The sequence below is a fragment of the Marmota monax genome, unplaced genomic scaffold (genome assembly GCF_021218885.2).
Source record: "Marmota monax isolate L192 unplaced genomic scaffold, Marmota_monax_Labrador192_F-V1.1 WCK01_AAM20220418_F8-fsc00030, whole genome shotgun sequence".
NCBI lineage: Eukaryota > Metazoa > Chordata > Mammalia > Rodentia > Sciuridae > Marmota > Marmota monax.
Genome location: NW_026691988.1, coordinates 15,238,441 through 15,254,538, shown reverse-complemented (window position 1 = coordinate 15,254,538; position 16,098 = coordinate 15,238,441). Strand labels below are relative to the sequence as shown.

Below are 16,098 nucleotides of genomic sequence, written 5' to 3'. Positions count from 1 at the left end.
TGTGTGTGAGTTTAAGATTCTTATTAGGTGTCCAAGTGGAGATGTTCAATAGGCAGCTATATATGCAAGTGTAGAATACAGAGAGAAGTCCAGGCCAGAGGTTAAGATGTGTGCATCATCAAAGCACTAATTCTCAATCACAGAGGCTACATCAATAAAGCACCAGCATCATCAGATACATGAAAATGGCTACCATTTTAAGAGGATCAAAAAGAGAAGAAATGACTGATACGAAGCCCACACAAATGCAAAGTGAAAGTAGGGACACATCTTTTCAAAGTCCCATACAGATTGCATACACTAATATGGCATGTACCAGGCCACAGTTAAAAGAAATCTATAGCTTCATCAACCTTTAACAATTTCCACTGCAAACAAATAATGGTATGAGGACATACACAAATCAATTGCTTTCCTATAGGCCAATAATGAACCTGCTGAAAAAGAAATTAGGAAAACTAGCCCATTTATAGTAACCTAAAAAAAATAAAATATCTTGGAATTAATCTGATGAAGAATGTGAAGGACTGCTACAATGAAAACTATAGAACATTGAAGAAAGAAATAAAAGAAGACCTTAGAAGATGTAAAGACCTCCAATCTTGGATAGGCAGAATTAATATCATCAAAATGGCCATGCTACCAAAAGCATTATACAGAGTCTGTGCAATTTCCATCAAAACATCAATGACAGCCTGGGAATAGTGGCACATGCCTGTAATCCCAGCGACTTAGGAAGCTGAGGCAGAAGGATTGCGAGTTCAAAGCCAGTCTCAGCAACATAGCAAGGCCCTAAGTAACTTAGTGAGACACTGACTCTAAATACATTATAAAAAGGGATGAGGATGTGGTTCAGTAGTTAAGCACCCCTGGGTTCAATCCCTGGTACCAGAAAACTAAACCAAACCAAACAAAACATACTAAGGACATTCTTCACAGAACTAAAATTCATTTGGAAAAATAAGAGGTCCAGAATAGCCACAGTAATCCTGCGCTAAAAGAGCTATGCTGGAGGCATCAAAATGCCAGACCTGATATTATACTACAGAGCCACAGTAACAAAACAGCATGATACTAGCACCAGAAAGATACAAAGAACAATGGAACAGGAAGAAGACACCAAGTCAAACCCACATAAATGCAGTTAGCTATATTAGATAAAAGTACCAAAAACATATGTTGGTAAAAAAAGATAATCATTTTAATAAATGGTGCTGGGAAAACTAGATATCCATATGTATAAGAATGAAGATAGATCCCTCTCTCTCACCCTGCACCAGAGTCAACTCAAAGTTGATTGAAGACCTAGAAATTAGACCAGAAACTCCCCAACTGCTAGAAGAATATGGACGCCCAACACTCCAACACATCAGCATAGGAACCAACTTCCTTAACATGACCCCTAAAATCACAAGAAATAAAACTAAAAGTAAGTGGAACACCATCAAACTAAAAAGCGTTTGGAGAATCACACTGGCATTGGGGACAAGGACCAAGCATTTGGTATCTAATATGGCACCCCAGATGGGACCCAAGAACAGCCCCTGCTCCAGCTTTCTTGGGCAGGCCTGGCTCTCTAAGCAAACCCACTTCCATGCTGAGGATTCAAGGTGGCTGGAGAACTTGCTGAAGGCCAACTGCAGGAGAGTTATGAGATGGCTGAGTTTGTCTCAGATGAAACTGGAAGAGCTATTCCTGTGAGTAAAGGGAGGGACTATGGGATCATCCCAGCAGCTGCTGAAGCTCCTTTTGCTTTGGGGAATTCCCACCTTCTCTCCCTGAATGGTACAATTTGCTCCATCATGGTCTACTTTGAGAAAAAGGAAACTAAACTCTGTAAAGTCACAAAAAACCCTTAGCCATCCAGTAAGTTCCCTAGTGTGCACGCCAAGATCCTGATTCTACACAGCTGATTACTCTTCATGGGAATAGCTAACCCCTCTTTGTGGGGACACCTGGGGCCACACTGGTGTAGGAGTCCTGGTTAAGTAGGACTCCAGAACCTAGGGATATTTACTCCATACTGGTCTGTCCTAAGTTCTCATCTGTTTGTTGATCTTGGGCTTGGGAATTCCCTCTGGTTATCTCTCTCTATTTTTGTTTTGTTTGTATCTGTTACAGCCCCTTTTAAGAAATGGCCAATACTGCATTGATCCTATAGTAGTCTCTTACGAAGATCTTGGCTGATCATTTTAACGGTTCCCATCTGTCAGCCATGGTTTTGGGGTTCCTCTCTAGTCTCTCTGTGTGTTTCTTTTTTGCATAATCTTGCAACTGGAGTTGGTCTGTCAGAGGTCAAGTGGAAGGGCCACCTATATGTATAAGCCTGTCTAAGATCATGTTTTACTGTACCAATCTGGCTTTTGAATAACTTTGTGAATTATTATGCAATCTGACGTTGGAGTTGGTCTGTCAAAGGTAAAGTAAGTGGAAGAAATTGATACAGGCCGGTCTATTTTAAAGGTTCCCATCTGTCAGCCCTGGTTTCAGTGATCCTTTTTTGTCTGTGTTTTTTGTGTCTGTCACTGGCCCTTTAAGACATGGGCCATGCTGCGTTGATCTTACCAGTAGTCTCCCGAGCACAGAGATCTTGGCTGAATGACCACCTGTGGGCATGAGCCTGTCTAAGAGAAAAATGGTTTACTGTAACACAATCTGCCCTTTGTGTGGTTTTTCTGGATTATTAGATAATCTTGAAGTTGAAGTTGGTCTGTCAGGGGTAAAGTACATGGAAGATTCTGTATGCACAGGCACTTATGCAGTTACGTGATAAGGGGTCTGAACATCAGGAACTAAGTTGAAGGTGCCAAAAGGCACTGCCCCTGGTGTGCAAGGAGAGCAGGAGACCAGAAGAAAGGTTTTAAAAGATTCAAATTTTTAAAAGCACTCCCACACTGTTTTTCAGTCTGGCCCAGGACAGTGTGGGTGAAGGACCCAAGCCCTAAGCTGGGGGGAGAAAAAAAATCCCAGAAAAGCTGCCTGGGGAACCTGGCCTCTCCCCTGCCTTCAGCCCCTTTTGCACATTGTGGGTGGAGGCTGCTGGCCAGAAAGAATGCGGCAGTAGGTTCCAGCACTGTCCATTTATGACCCAGGGACAGGAATAGTCTCCCCTTTCATCTGACAGGACACCTCATTTGGCCAGAGGATATTTATTATAGCAAAGCAATTCTTGCTATAACAGGATCCCATCAAACTAAATGCCTGGGGAGACTGGCAGGATAAACAACTGCACTCAGAAAAGAAAAAGAAACTAAGACCAACCCATGTTTTGTCGGCAGCCTCTGCAAAGGTATCTTCAAAGAAGCCTAAAGAAAGGGAAGAAAAGGGCCTCCTCCTCTACTGCACATCAATATGCCTAGTGTAGGAAAAAGGCCCCAAAAGAGACTCTGGGTACAACCGACAGTAGAGAACTCACTTAACGCTGATGGCATTGTGATAATGATAAGGGAGACAGGTCAGGCTCAAACATATCCTGTGCTCCAACCCCTTGAATGCAACCTGGGAGAAAACAGATTAAGACACAGTTTTTGTATATGCCAGATTTTCTGATCCCTCTCCTGGGATGAAATTTGTTGTGTAAATTAAATGCACAGATAAAATTCATAAGGATTGTTTCAAAATATGAATTTAAGAAAGGGTCTGAAACTAAAAAAGATAAAAGAAAAGAAAGTTATAGATATGGAAATAAATTTTAGTATGGAAAATTAGAAAGCAAAAGTATTTTACATGGTAAAGTAATATTCTTGTGCTAAAGTCCAAGAAGAAAGGACAAAACTAAGATTATAAACAAATTGAAAAATGTCTAAGTACGTTGCAAATGGTTTGTGGAAGAAAAACATCTCAAAAAGTTTCAGTATGGGATTAAATTGGCTATAATTAGCACAGTCAACTATTCAAATTTCAATGTAGTGATACGAAGCAAAGTCTGAAACATTGATCTGCTCTTATCTATCAAGATAATTTTCTTGTATCTGTTAGGTTTTATTACTTAGGGAAACTAAGTCTAAAAAGAATTAGAATTTATACCTGCTTTAAAGTCTTTTAAATGATCAATTCATAACTGGTTAAATAAACAACTTTTATTTTAGGTTACAATATAATTGACACCCTAAATATATGCAGATATATATATATATATATATATATATATATATAATCTGATAACTATATCTGTCTGAGCCTTGTCCAAGTGTTATGTAAAAGTTTATAAAATGAATGTTGATCTAGGTTTACTGGCAAGGTAATCAATCAATAAGTGTTCTTTTTGATCTGACATAGAAAGACCACACTGCCATCTAATGATCTATCTTATATCTGTTTGCTTTGACTAAATCTATTTCTGATCATTAACACTGTTTCCTAAATATATAATAGATTTAAGGCTACCATATTATTTTTGCTAATACTGCTAACCTATGAAGACATGTGACTATTGTTACTTACACTGTGCATTCCAAACTGTACTTTAAAAGTTAAACTTAGTTAAATGTAAAGCTTAGGAGAGTACTTTATCAAGTTCACATTCTCAAAACCAAAATTATCTGTAGCAAAATCCTCCTTCAGATTTATGTAGAAATAACAAATATGGTTGGTATTTATTCATGTCATTTGATGTTTTATGACTGGATAAAGTAACCTGTTGTCAATGAGTTATATATACAATTTTGTGTTACTCTTTACATTGGAATAGAAATTTAAATGTAGTTTTGAAAAATAATAAGGAGAACCTGATCTGTTTAAAGGTGATATTGTATAACATGGAAACATTTTGCCACTTTTTCCATAAAAAGAAAGTTTAAAGCTCTCTTAGCCTTTGATTCTTGTTTCAAATGAAATGTATTGGGTTATTTGTCAAGAGCCCCACCTTACTGAGGTAAGGCTCTGCCTCTCACTTTACTCCATGTTAAAATGACTGAAAAAATAGGCTAAACTTGAACTCATTTAAAGTATTCAAAAGATCGATTTTTGTTGTAACGATTACTGTGATCATGGGCTGGGGATACAGCTCAGTTGGTAGAGTGCCTGCCTTACATACACAAGGCCCTGAGATTAATCCCCAACACCACAAAAATGAAAATTAAAAAAAAGATTACTATGTTCTCAAAATAAACAGGGGATATAATACATAACTAAGTAAAAGTTTAAGATCATAAAAATCACTTTATTTGGTTCATAGCTATTACACAAACTGAATATGTTTTTGCTCTATTAATTTCATTTTGTATTTTCCTTGTAAACTTTATAACTGTTACTTGTCAGTGTTTTGCAGAGGTACTGTTTCTAATAAAACAACCTGGGTTAATTTGGAAAAATAAGTTTTCACCTATAGGACAGATAGGATCTAATGCTGGCTTCCACTTCTAATAGTGATCCCAATTAAATGAAAGGGATAACTGTAAAACTATAGATATTGAAGTTATAATCTGTTATTCCCCCTTTAAGACTGATGAAACTGGTCTGGTGCATGTTTAAAACCAAAAATTGGAGACCAAAGTCAAGGAAGTAAAAAGGCCAAGGAAAAAACAGCCAACATTTTGACCCTTGCCCTCTCAGGTTAGCCAGGACCCAAAGAATAACAATTAAAATAATAATTTCTGGGCCCTGAAATTCCAGTGAGTCACCTGATCTGTTGATCAGGGAGATCAAGATGACTTTAGAGAACAGGAAGCCAACCAGTGCACATTATGCAAAGAGGAGGGTCATTGGAGAGGAAATGTTCCTGATGCTTCCAAGAGAAGCCAAGTATGGTCAGCAAGACTTTTGACCCATCCTAGCAGATGGTACCACTGGTACAGGAAAGCTAAAGGAGCCAAGGGTCTTCGCAAACATCTCCAAGAATGCTCTCTGAGGAATCTTAGCTAACTCTTAATGGTACATAGGAACAAGACATACAGTTGTGTCAGCCCTACCAAAAGTGAATAAAGCCAGAGCCTCTAAAGGAAGGGTTCTTGTGTGAGAGAGCCTAATAATACTGATCATAAAGGACTCAAGAGCCACAAATGTGTCCTGAGTTAATTTGAGCCTGATCTTATAGACTTACAAATCTACCTACCCTTATATGTTGATAAACTCGATCTGTTTTCTGCAGATAATGATTATGGGTTACTGTATTCATGGTTTTCAGGGACTGCCTGAAATACTAATTGATTTTATACTATTTACCAAAAAAATAATGCTGATCCCTCCCCTATGTATGCCTTGTCCAGTCACCTGCCATCTGTCACTATGGGCCTCTGGACTGCTCTGATGCTGAATACCCTTAACTGTCCACACCCCACCTGATAGAGAACAAGAATTTTGGATTACTTCCCCAACTTTGCACTCTTTCAGCAGCAAGTAGCATGGAGATGGTGTCACCCATTTTTCATAGAAATGGAATGCAGAAATTGACAGTGTAGAAATGTAACAGTGGTCTACTTTATGCTTTGAATATAGCTCTTGCTGCCCTATCACTGCAGCTTAGTTTTTAAATGGACATATTTCTTTCTCCTTCTCTCTTTCTCTCTCCCTACTCCTCCCTAATCTCTCTCCCTTTCTAATATCAGAGGAAACAGGATTACCTTTCTTTTCCATTTTAGACAGATTTATCTGTCCTGAGAACACAACCACCATAGAAATGAAGTAATATAGACAGACTTTGGGAATGGTAAAAGAGGATCTCAGAAATGACTATCCCCGAAATTAACAACAGAATTACAACTCCAACAGAGAATATGTGGAATGTAGCCTTTGAATCACCTCTTTAAAAGCTGATGGGCAGAATCACAGCCTCTGGCACAGGAGTCCCCTGTATTTCTCATTTTCTAGCAAATCAATAAATCTTCTTTTTCCTTTTTCTCAAAGATAGATAGATAGATAGATAGATAGATAGATAATAACAAAAAGCTTCTACATAGCAAGGAAAATAATTAAGAGCATGAAAAGAGAAGCTAGAGAATGGGAGATCCTTGCCACCTGCACCTCAGATAGGGCATTAATATCCAGAATATACAAAGAACTCAAAAAACTAAACACCAAAGCCACAAATACCAATAAGTAAATGGGCAAAATGACTTAACTGATATGTCTCAAAAGAAGAAATACAAATGGCCATCAAGTATATAAAAAAATTAAACATCTATAGTAATTATGAAAATGAAAATCAAAACGACAACAAGATTTCATCTCACTCCAGTCAGAATAGTGATTATCAAGAAACAAATAATAAAAAAGAAGAATACGAATAAAAATAAGTGTTGGTGAAGATGAAGGGAAAAGGTACACTCATACATTGTTGGTAGGACTGCAAATTAGCACAACCACTCTGGAAGGTATATGAAGATTCAGAAAACAAGGAATGAAACCACCTTATGACCCAGGTATCCCACTCCTTAGTATATTTCAAAAAGATCTAAAAATCATCATGCTACAGAAATGCAACCACATCAATGTTTATAGCAGCACACGTCACAATAGCCAAACTATGGAACCAGCCTAGACGTCCATCAACTGATGAATGGATATTACTCAGTCATAAAAAAAGAATGAAATGAAGTCATTTGCTGGCAAATGGATGGAACTAGAAATTATAATGCTAAGTGAAATAAGTAAGACCCAAAAAGTCAAAGGTCAAATATTTTCTCTGATATGTGAAAGCTAGTCTAAAATAAGGAGGAGTGAAAGAGAAAAGAAATGGGGTGAGTGCAGGAGGAATTCCAACAAAAAAAAGAAAGATTAGGGGAGTAACAGAGGAAATTAGTTGGGAGGGAGGAGGGATGGGATAAGGGGAAAACAGTGGAATGAACCTGAACTAACTTTCCAATGTACATATATAAATATACCACAATGAACCTCACCATTATGTATATCCACAAGATGCTATTTTTTAAAAATGTAAATAAATAGAAAGTTCAATAGAATAGAGGAAAGGGAATGGGGAAGGGAAAGGGGGTTAGGGTAAGTGCTGGGGACTAAATTGGAGAAAATTATATTCCATGCATTTATAACTATGTCAAAATGAATCCTAATGTTATATATCATATAACTATTCTGAGCCAATAACAAATAACGGAAAAATAATGGATGAGGGAAAGGAGAGCACTGAGTTACAATAAGAGTCATATGTCATTATATGCCACTGGAACCTACTAAATACACAGTGAATGAATAAAATCACTGAAAATAAACAACACATATGTGAAAAGTCACATGTGACATCAGGAAGCTACTTTAAGGTCTTCGTTTTTAGAATATAATTATTGGCATTTTATTGCCAAATTATCATATACATTCATTATTTAATGTAGTATATAATGTATAAGTCCTCCTGGCCAAAGAATTCCATATTAAATAGAAGATATTCTTTGAAAACATATGCTTCTGTCTATAATGGATAAAAAAAAAACTGTAAACATGAGTAAGAATTATGAAATGTGTTTAAAGGTGACACAGCTACAAACCTGTTCTCATTCATCAATAAATATGAAACATATGTTAGAGCAGCCCCACTCACCTTATTCCAAGTAGAGTTTGCAGTTCGTAAGCTTTCTGAAAGTTTCTCTCTTTCGTGTAAGCTCAGACTTTTATCTGAGAGCATCTCCAGTTCGGTTCTATTCAGCCATTTGAGTTTTTCAGCTTCTACTTCCATCTCTTGGGTTAAGTCCTAAAGGAATCGAAGACAAGTTCAGTTGGATAATTGTTCTACTGGGCAAAGTTCAAGAAATGTACTAAAAATCTCTTGGGAAAACATTCTTATGAATGTGGGGTTTTAATTTCTCCAATGGAAAACGATCTTACAAGATGCCTGAGCACATGTTAAGAAACTGGAACAGAGAGGCAATGAAGACACAACAAAGTGTGATTGTCTGTGCATGCACAGGAACACATACTTCCATATTTTCTCTTTTAACAGGGTCATACTGTGTTTTCCTTTCTAAATTAACACTCTAGTCTTTCTCCCTCCTTCCCCTGAAACTGGGAGTTGAACCAAGGGGTACTCGACCACTGAACTACATCCGCAGCCCCCTGGATTTTTTTATTTTGAGATGGGGGATCTCACTAAGTTGCTGATGCTGTCCTCAAGTTCACGATCCTCCTACCTCAGCCTCCTGAGAAGCTGGTATTACAGGCGTGTGCCACCACATACAGCTAACACTCTTTTCTTATCTCCACCTTGATACTCCATCTTAATATAGGGTCCTTCCCTTTGTAATCCTTCCCAGATTGCTTGCAAAAGGGAAATTCTATTGATATTTTTATTAAAACAGGATAGTAGATATTTTCACATTTTGCAAAGAAAATTTAATAAATGTTTGCAACATATTTTTCATCATTATTAAAAAATGTCTTTCCCCAAATGCCCCAATCATATTCCTTTATGGACCAAATCTGCTATCCAATCATTAAGTATCCTTTTAACCCATACTTTTATACATGCACATTTGTATACACAGTCACACAATTCCTTTCTTGTTAAATATAAATGTGAACACATAATTCTTATTATTCTACAACATGTACTTGCATTAATGAAAAATATAAATACTTGTGATATAAAATTATAGGGATATTTGTATATATTTATATACCTGCATATCTTTATGCATTTTTTGCTATTATATACATGAACAACTATAGACTATTCTTATCAGCTGCAACAAATAAAATTTCATTAAGACAATCATTACACTAACTCTCCAGTAAGTTCCAATGAGTTACTATGCACATTGCTCAAGAATTTTCTGTAAAACTCAACTTCATCAATAATAATCAGTATTTATATTCTAACAGCAAAAAAAAAAAACTATACTTCACAACAGTATTATATATTTTAGATTATTTTTACATAATCTAAAAATCTGGTCTAATACTAAGAGTATGGTGGTTTATCCTGTCTATGTGCATGAAGCTTTATCTCTGCAAGCTCAAAATTACAGCTGCTCTTAAAAAAAAATAAATTCCTCTTTAAATTCATCACATTTACACAAAGTGCAGAGTTTCTTTCCTTTTCTTCTTTAGTCATGCAATCTCTTACTTAAGAATAATGCCCATGCATCAAAAGGCAATGGCAAATATAGAGACAAATGCACCACTTACTGCTAATTCCTGTAGGTTTCCTTCCAGCTCTGTAGTTGATCTCTTTTGCACAGTATTCTCAGCCTTCATTAACCAACAGATAATCTCATCTAGCTTTTTTCTATACCCCATCACTTGTTTACTTTCTCCTTTTAACCTAAAAGAATTATTGAAAAATAATAAGAAAAAATATCTCATTAAGAAGAACATTATATATGTGCTTATGATATCCTGATTAACTCTCCAAAAAGAAATAATTTCTAACAATTATTTTTTTAAATATTTATTTTTTAGTTATAGTTGGACATAATATCTTTATTTTATTTATTTTTATGTGGTGCTGATAATTGAACCCAGGGCCTTGCACATGCTAGGCAAGTACTCTACTGCTGAGTCACAACCCCAGCCTCTCTAACAATTATTTTTAATATGTGTTTTTAAATGAATGTTAATGATAATGTATACATATGGCAGACTAAAGGCTACTTAATAAAAATAACAAGAATTTTTCCTTAATGCTATTCAAAAACATAGAAACTAAAGAATATTATATTCTTGTCATGAAAAATTATATGTACTTTATATAAAACTTTTTAAAGTTAGATACCACTGGGTAGTATAATAGAAATTTTTAAAAACATGAAAAATGTCTTTATCTAAAATAATAAGGATAAGCAAACAATTCTTTTTTGAGTACTTCATGCAGATAGAACAGCATCATTATATGGCGCATTATTCACATCAGGGGGCAACTTTTACTCTGCTTTATTCATAGGACAGAAAAAAAAAGAGACAAAGTGCTGAGATTAGAAAAAGGTTACAAATATTGGGAAAAACAAGAAAAATGTAAATTCGATTAGTTCTTTAAAGTAAGCATTATGCTTGAATATGGCACACAAAGTTATAAAAAGAGATCTAGGAAAAATACAGCAAAAGTTTTAAAGGATGCAAGGAAAACAGTCAGATGAATATAAAAATGGAACTGCCTTAATTAGCTCTTTTAAATGTTATAAGAATAACATTTATAAGAATACAAACCATCTGGAAGAAGATGAGAATATGATTAGAATTCATATGACAAACATAATTGGATACTTTTTTAAAGGGATTAAAAGCTATCAGGAGCTTAGTGGTATCATTATTTTTATAGTTGCTACAATTTGGTGCTGGTTGAAAAATTGAATGCCATTTTTTAATGAATTGCATGTATCATCCCTAATCAGAATGTACATGTTTAATGGCTATGCCTTAATCATGAGGCCTAACAAAATGATGTAGTAGATGCAATAAAATATTAAATACTTATATGCTTAGTGGAGCCAATAATATTTAGTATTACAAAACTAATGAAAATCACTAATAATTCAGAGTTCTTAATATCCATGAAGAAAATACTGTTTCAAGATTAAAAAGCAATAATATAAACTGTTAAGGTTATCAATACTAAATCAATACTAAAATTAAGTTGATAACTGTTAAGGTTATCAATACTAAAACGGGTAGTCTACCCTGAAAAGTATTTGATTTAATAACTTTGGAAATGCCCAAAATACTAGCACCAGCCTTTTATTAAAAAAAAAAAAAGTTGGAATTTAAGCTTCAAATATTTCATAATCATGACTAAATTAGTACTTTGAAAATAGAACTGAGAAGGAAACTAACATTATCAAGTGATTTTAATAAGACATATTTTAGTCACCAAGAATTTTTATCTGCAAACTAAATATAATCTACAATTTAAATGTTAGCCCTAAGTATAAAAACAAATTGCAAATTCCATTCAAATAGTAGATAACAATTGCTCATTAAGGAACAGCACAAATGGTTGAACTGTGCAAATATTTAGCTGCAGGCTTTCAATTAAAAAAAATGAATGTGTGATATTTCTCAATGACTTTGATAACAGCATGCATACACACTCAACATTTTAAGGTAGTCTCAACATAATATAGGTCACAAACCCGAAGTTTAACATGAATTTATATAAACAAATATTGCTTTAGTCAAAATGCAACATCTGAAGCAAAATATTCATTATTCCTTTCATGTTCAAGAAGTGAGTAAAATAGGCATAAACTTCACTTTGTTAGTTTCAAGTACAATAATTATCACACTCTATAGAGATCCATTTGAAAACCTTTAGGGGAATTTCTGCTTGTGCACTGTTTCCCTGCAGAAAGCCCAGAAGTCACTTCACCTCCAGCTGGAAGAATTCTCCAAGCAAACATCTCCCCTTGCAATCCTGCCCCAGGCTTCCTAAGCCTCCTCTTCACCTAATCCTCTTCAGGTCTCTCACAGGGCCTCACTACTCATACCTCCCTCCGTTGCACGTCTGCTTTCTTTTCCCTAAAGGCTGCTCTAGTTTGGATACGGAATTTTACAAATATTAGGGGAAATGAGGAGAAAAAGATAAATTTGATTAATTTATTAAAAGAAGTATTATATTGGAATATAATCAGATGAGGCCCAAGTGTTAAAGGTTCGGTCTCCTCCGGATGCTACTGGAAGGGAGTGGGAACATTCAGAGTTGGTAGAGGTGGGGCCAAATGAGACATCTTTAGATCACTGGGGGAATACCCTTGAAGGAGATAGTGGGATCTTGGCCCATTGCTCTTTTTTGCTTCTCTGCCATAAGCCATAAGCGCTTGGCTCCACCATGCATTCCTGATGATGTAGAAAAGTCTTTCAAATTGGTTTATGGAAGAAGTTTGAAGGAGCAAGCTAGAAAAAGCCTAAAATGTTGTAAGTGATGCTTAACAGATGATTCTGGTGGGGTCTCAAAAGACAAGACCATTGATAGGAGTGCAATTCTAAAGGTTATGTTAAGTAGGTTTTATGTAAAAATGAGGGTTTTGATGGTAATTGGACTACAGACCAACCTTGTTGCACTGTGGCAAAGAACTGAACTGCATTTTGTTCATTCCTTAGTGTGTTTTCGGAAGCCAAACTGAAAGGTGATGGATGGACTGGTTTGTCTAACACAGAAAATTTCAAAGCAGCCCAGTATTAAGGCAGCTTTTACTTCTACCAGGGTTTACAGTAGAAACCACAAAGAAAGAAACAGATTTGGAAAACTGGCAGTTGTGCTAATAGAGAAGCATGTGTATACTTACAGACAAGAGGGGTGCTATTGTAGTTGCTGGTGTCCTTAAGAACAATCCAAGTGCACAAAAACAGACATGAAGACCAATGGAACAGAACAGAAGACACAGAGACAAACCCACATAAATACAGTTATGTCATACTAAACAAAGGTGCCTAAACATACAATGGAAAAAAGATAGCCTCTTCAACAAATGGTACTGGGAAAACTGGAAATCCATATGTAGTAGAAAGAAATTGAACCCCTGTCTCTCACCCTGCACAAAGCTCAACTCAAAGTGGATAAGGACCTAGGCATTAGACCAGAGACCCTGCGCCTAATTAAAAAAAAAAAAAAAAAAAAAAGGCCAAACTCTCCGTCATGTCAGCTTAAGAACTGATTTCCACAATAAGAATCCTAAAGCACAAGAAGTAAAATCAAGAATCAACAAATGGGATGATATCAAACTAAAAACCTTCTCCACAACAAAGAAAACAATTAAGAACGTGAAGAGAGAGCCTATAGAATGGGAGAAAATCTTTACCACCTGCACCTCCGATAGGGCATTAATCTCCAGGAAATATAAAGAACTCAAAAAGCTTAACAACAAAATAACAAATAACCCAATCAATAAATGGGCAAATGACTGAACAGACACAGCAGCAGAAAAAAGCAGCAGCAGCAGCAGCAGCCGCTTGCTGCCACCAAGTATTTCTGGGTTCAGAAGGAAAAAAAATATATATTCTGCCTTGGAAAAATAGGGAAATTTTCTAGAGGGACTCTCAGAAATGAGCAAGGTCACAGCCATCACAGGCTCAGAGATTTGTAGAAATGCATATTGATTTTAAAGACTTTCCAGGGCAGAGTCTTTTGAGAAAATAGTCTCTGGGCTCCCTGATTTCCCAGGACCACTGCCAACAAGGCACTCCATTGCAGCCATGGGTCAAGAGGGCCCAAGTACAGTTCACTCAGGCAGCATCCATATGATGCTTCTTTTGCAGACGTGTGAAATGAACCAGTTGTGGAATCAAGGAGGCTTCCACCAAGATTTCAAAGGAAAATCTGAGAGCCAGGAAGCATGTTACAGGGTAAGAGCTCCTGCAAGTAGCCTCCAACAGAGTGCAGCACAGAACTTTGAGAGCAAAGAACACGCCTAACTAAGGACCCTAAGAAGATAGAAATGTTGGCAATGTAGAACGTTTGCGGAGGGAAGCTGCAGGCAGTGATCCAAGCCAGCCCAGGACAGCGGCTATGTGGGCTATAAACAAAACAGTGGGGGTGGGTCTCCCTGAACCCCTGAGAGACCACATCCCCCCAGTGTGCCCAGGATGCCAGACACAGAGCTGGAGGATTTCACGTTCATCATGCTGGTTTCAGTCTTGCTTTTGTTTTCCTATTCCTGCCTTTTGGGACGGAAATAAATAACCCATACCTCTCCCGCCATTATGTCTTGGAAGTTTGTAACTTACATTTTGATTTCATACAGGGGCTCACGATTGAGTTTTCTTTCGATCTTAAAGGAGAAATTGGCCTTAAACTTTTAAGAAATGCTAAAAGTGCTAAAACTTCAGGAATACTCTTGGGGATGAACTGAAGGCATTTCTCGTTGTGAAATGAACATAGATTTTTTTTGGAGGCCAGGGTACAATGCAATAGTTTGGAATGTTCCCTAAAGGCCCAAATGTTAAGACTTGCCCCCCAGCTCTTGCAATTAGAAGGTGGTAGAAACTTAAAGAGGAGAGATCTAGCAGGAGGTCTTGAGATTATTGAGGGACATGACCTTCAAGGGGATAGATGGATTACAACCACTTCCTCCACTCTTTTTTCTTCCCTATCATGAAGTGAGTGGTTTGCTTCACTAAGCATTTCCACCATGATATGTTGCTGCAGGCCCCAAATCAACAGGGTCAACCAATCATGGGCTGAAACCTGCAAAACTGTGACCAAATAAAGTTTTTTCTTTTAAAAGTTGATTATTTCAGGTATTTGTTATCACAACAGGAAGCTGCCTATTAAAACAACACTCCCTAGAAGGAATTCATGGTCCATGGCTACAAATACCTCAAAGCTCAGCATCCAATATCCTTCCTCTTTAAGACCTAAATTTCACAGTCCATCATATCTTCCTCTCCCCTATTAGAAACATTTTTGGTAATCATTCTCTAAACACTTCATCTTTCAAAATTTTCTTCTTAGTCTCTGTTTCTTAGTGATATTTGTATCCTCAGGACTAAACATAGGCTCAATAAATGTTGATCAAATCAATCAATCATTGGCAAAATTTAGCAAGAACATTCTGGAGAATAAGTTCTAGAATAACTTACTTTTATAAGAAATAGATAATTTTAGAGTTAGCTATGGGAGACCGGGGTTGTGGCTCAGCAGTAGAGCGCTTGCCTAGCATGGGCAAGGCCCTGGGTTCCATCTTCAGCACCATAAAAAAAAAATATATATATATATATATATATATATATATATATATATATATATATAAAATAAAGGTATTGTGCCCAACTACAACTAAAAATACTTTTTTTAAAAAAAGTTAACTATGAACAGTCAAGGCATGAATGCTTTGCAAACATTGTCTCATTTAATCCTCATTAGAGCATAATTCTCATTTAAAGAGTGGAAAACTTCAGCCAGAGAGCTCTGGGGCTTTTCTAGGTTTATACTGCGTAATACTTGTTAGCACCTACTTTCTATGAAACTTTGGACAAGTTACTTAACCTCTCCTCGTGAAGCCCCAGTTTCCACAGCTGTAGCAAGTTTCCTCAGAGAGTGTCTATCAGGATTAAATGAGACAATGTGTGCAAAGTCCCAAATTCTCTCTCTGCCACATAGTGATCTCTCAACCAACACATACCAATTATTGCCTGACTGTAACCAGAACATAAGAAATGTAGACTTTTTACAATAAAAAGAAGCCACACACCATACCATACTATTAATGCCATATATAA

At 36.5% G+C, this 16,098-nt stretch overlaps 1 protein-coding gene across 7 annotated transcripts in view; it reads right to left on the bottom strand.

Moving 5' to 3' along the window:
• Window positions 1-16,098, bottom strand: part of Utrn (utrophin) — a 513,444-nt gene that overhangs the window by 277,607 nt on the left and 219,739 nt on the right. For all 7 annotated transcript variants that reach the window (XM_046450838.2, XM_046450847.2, XM_046450858.2 and 4 more), the window contains 2 exons: window positions 10,075-10,210; window positions 8,492-8,641 (listed from right to left, as the gene is read on the bottom strand). In XM_046450838.2, the coding sequence (XP_046306794.1) occupies window positions 8,492-8,641; window positions 10,075-10,210 (286 nt within the window). The remainder of the gene's footprint in view (window positions 1-8,491; window positions 8,642-10,074; window positions 10,211-16,098) is intronic.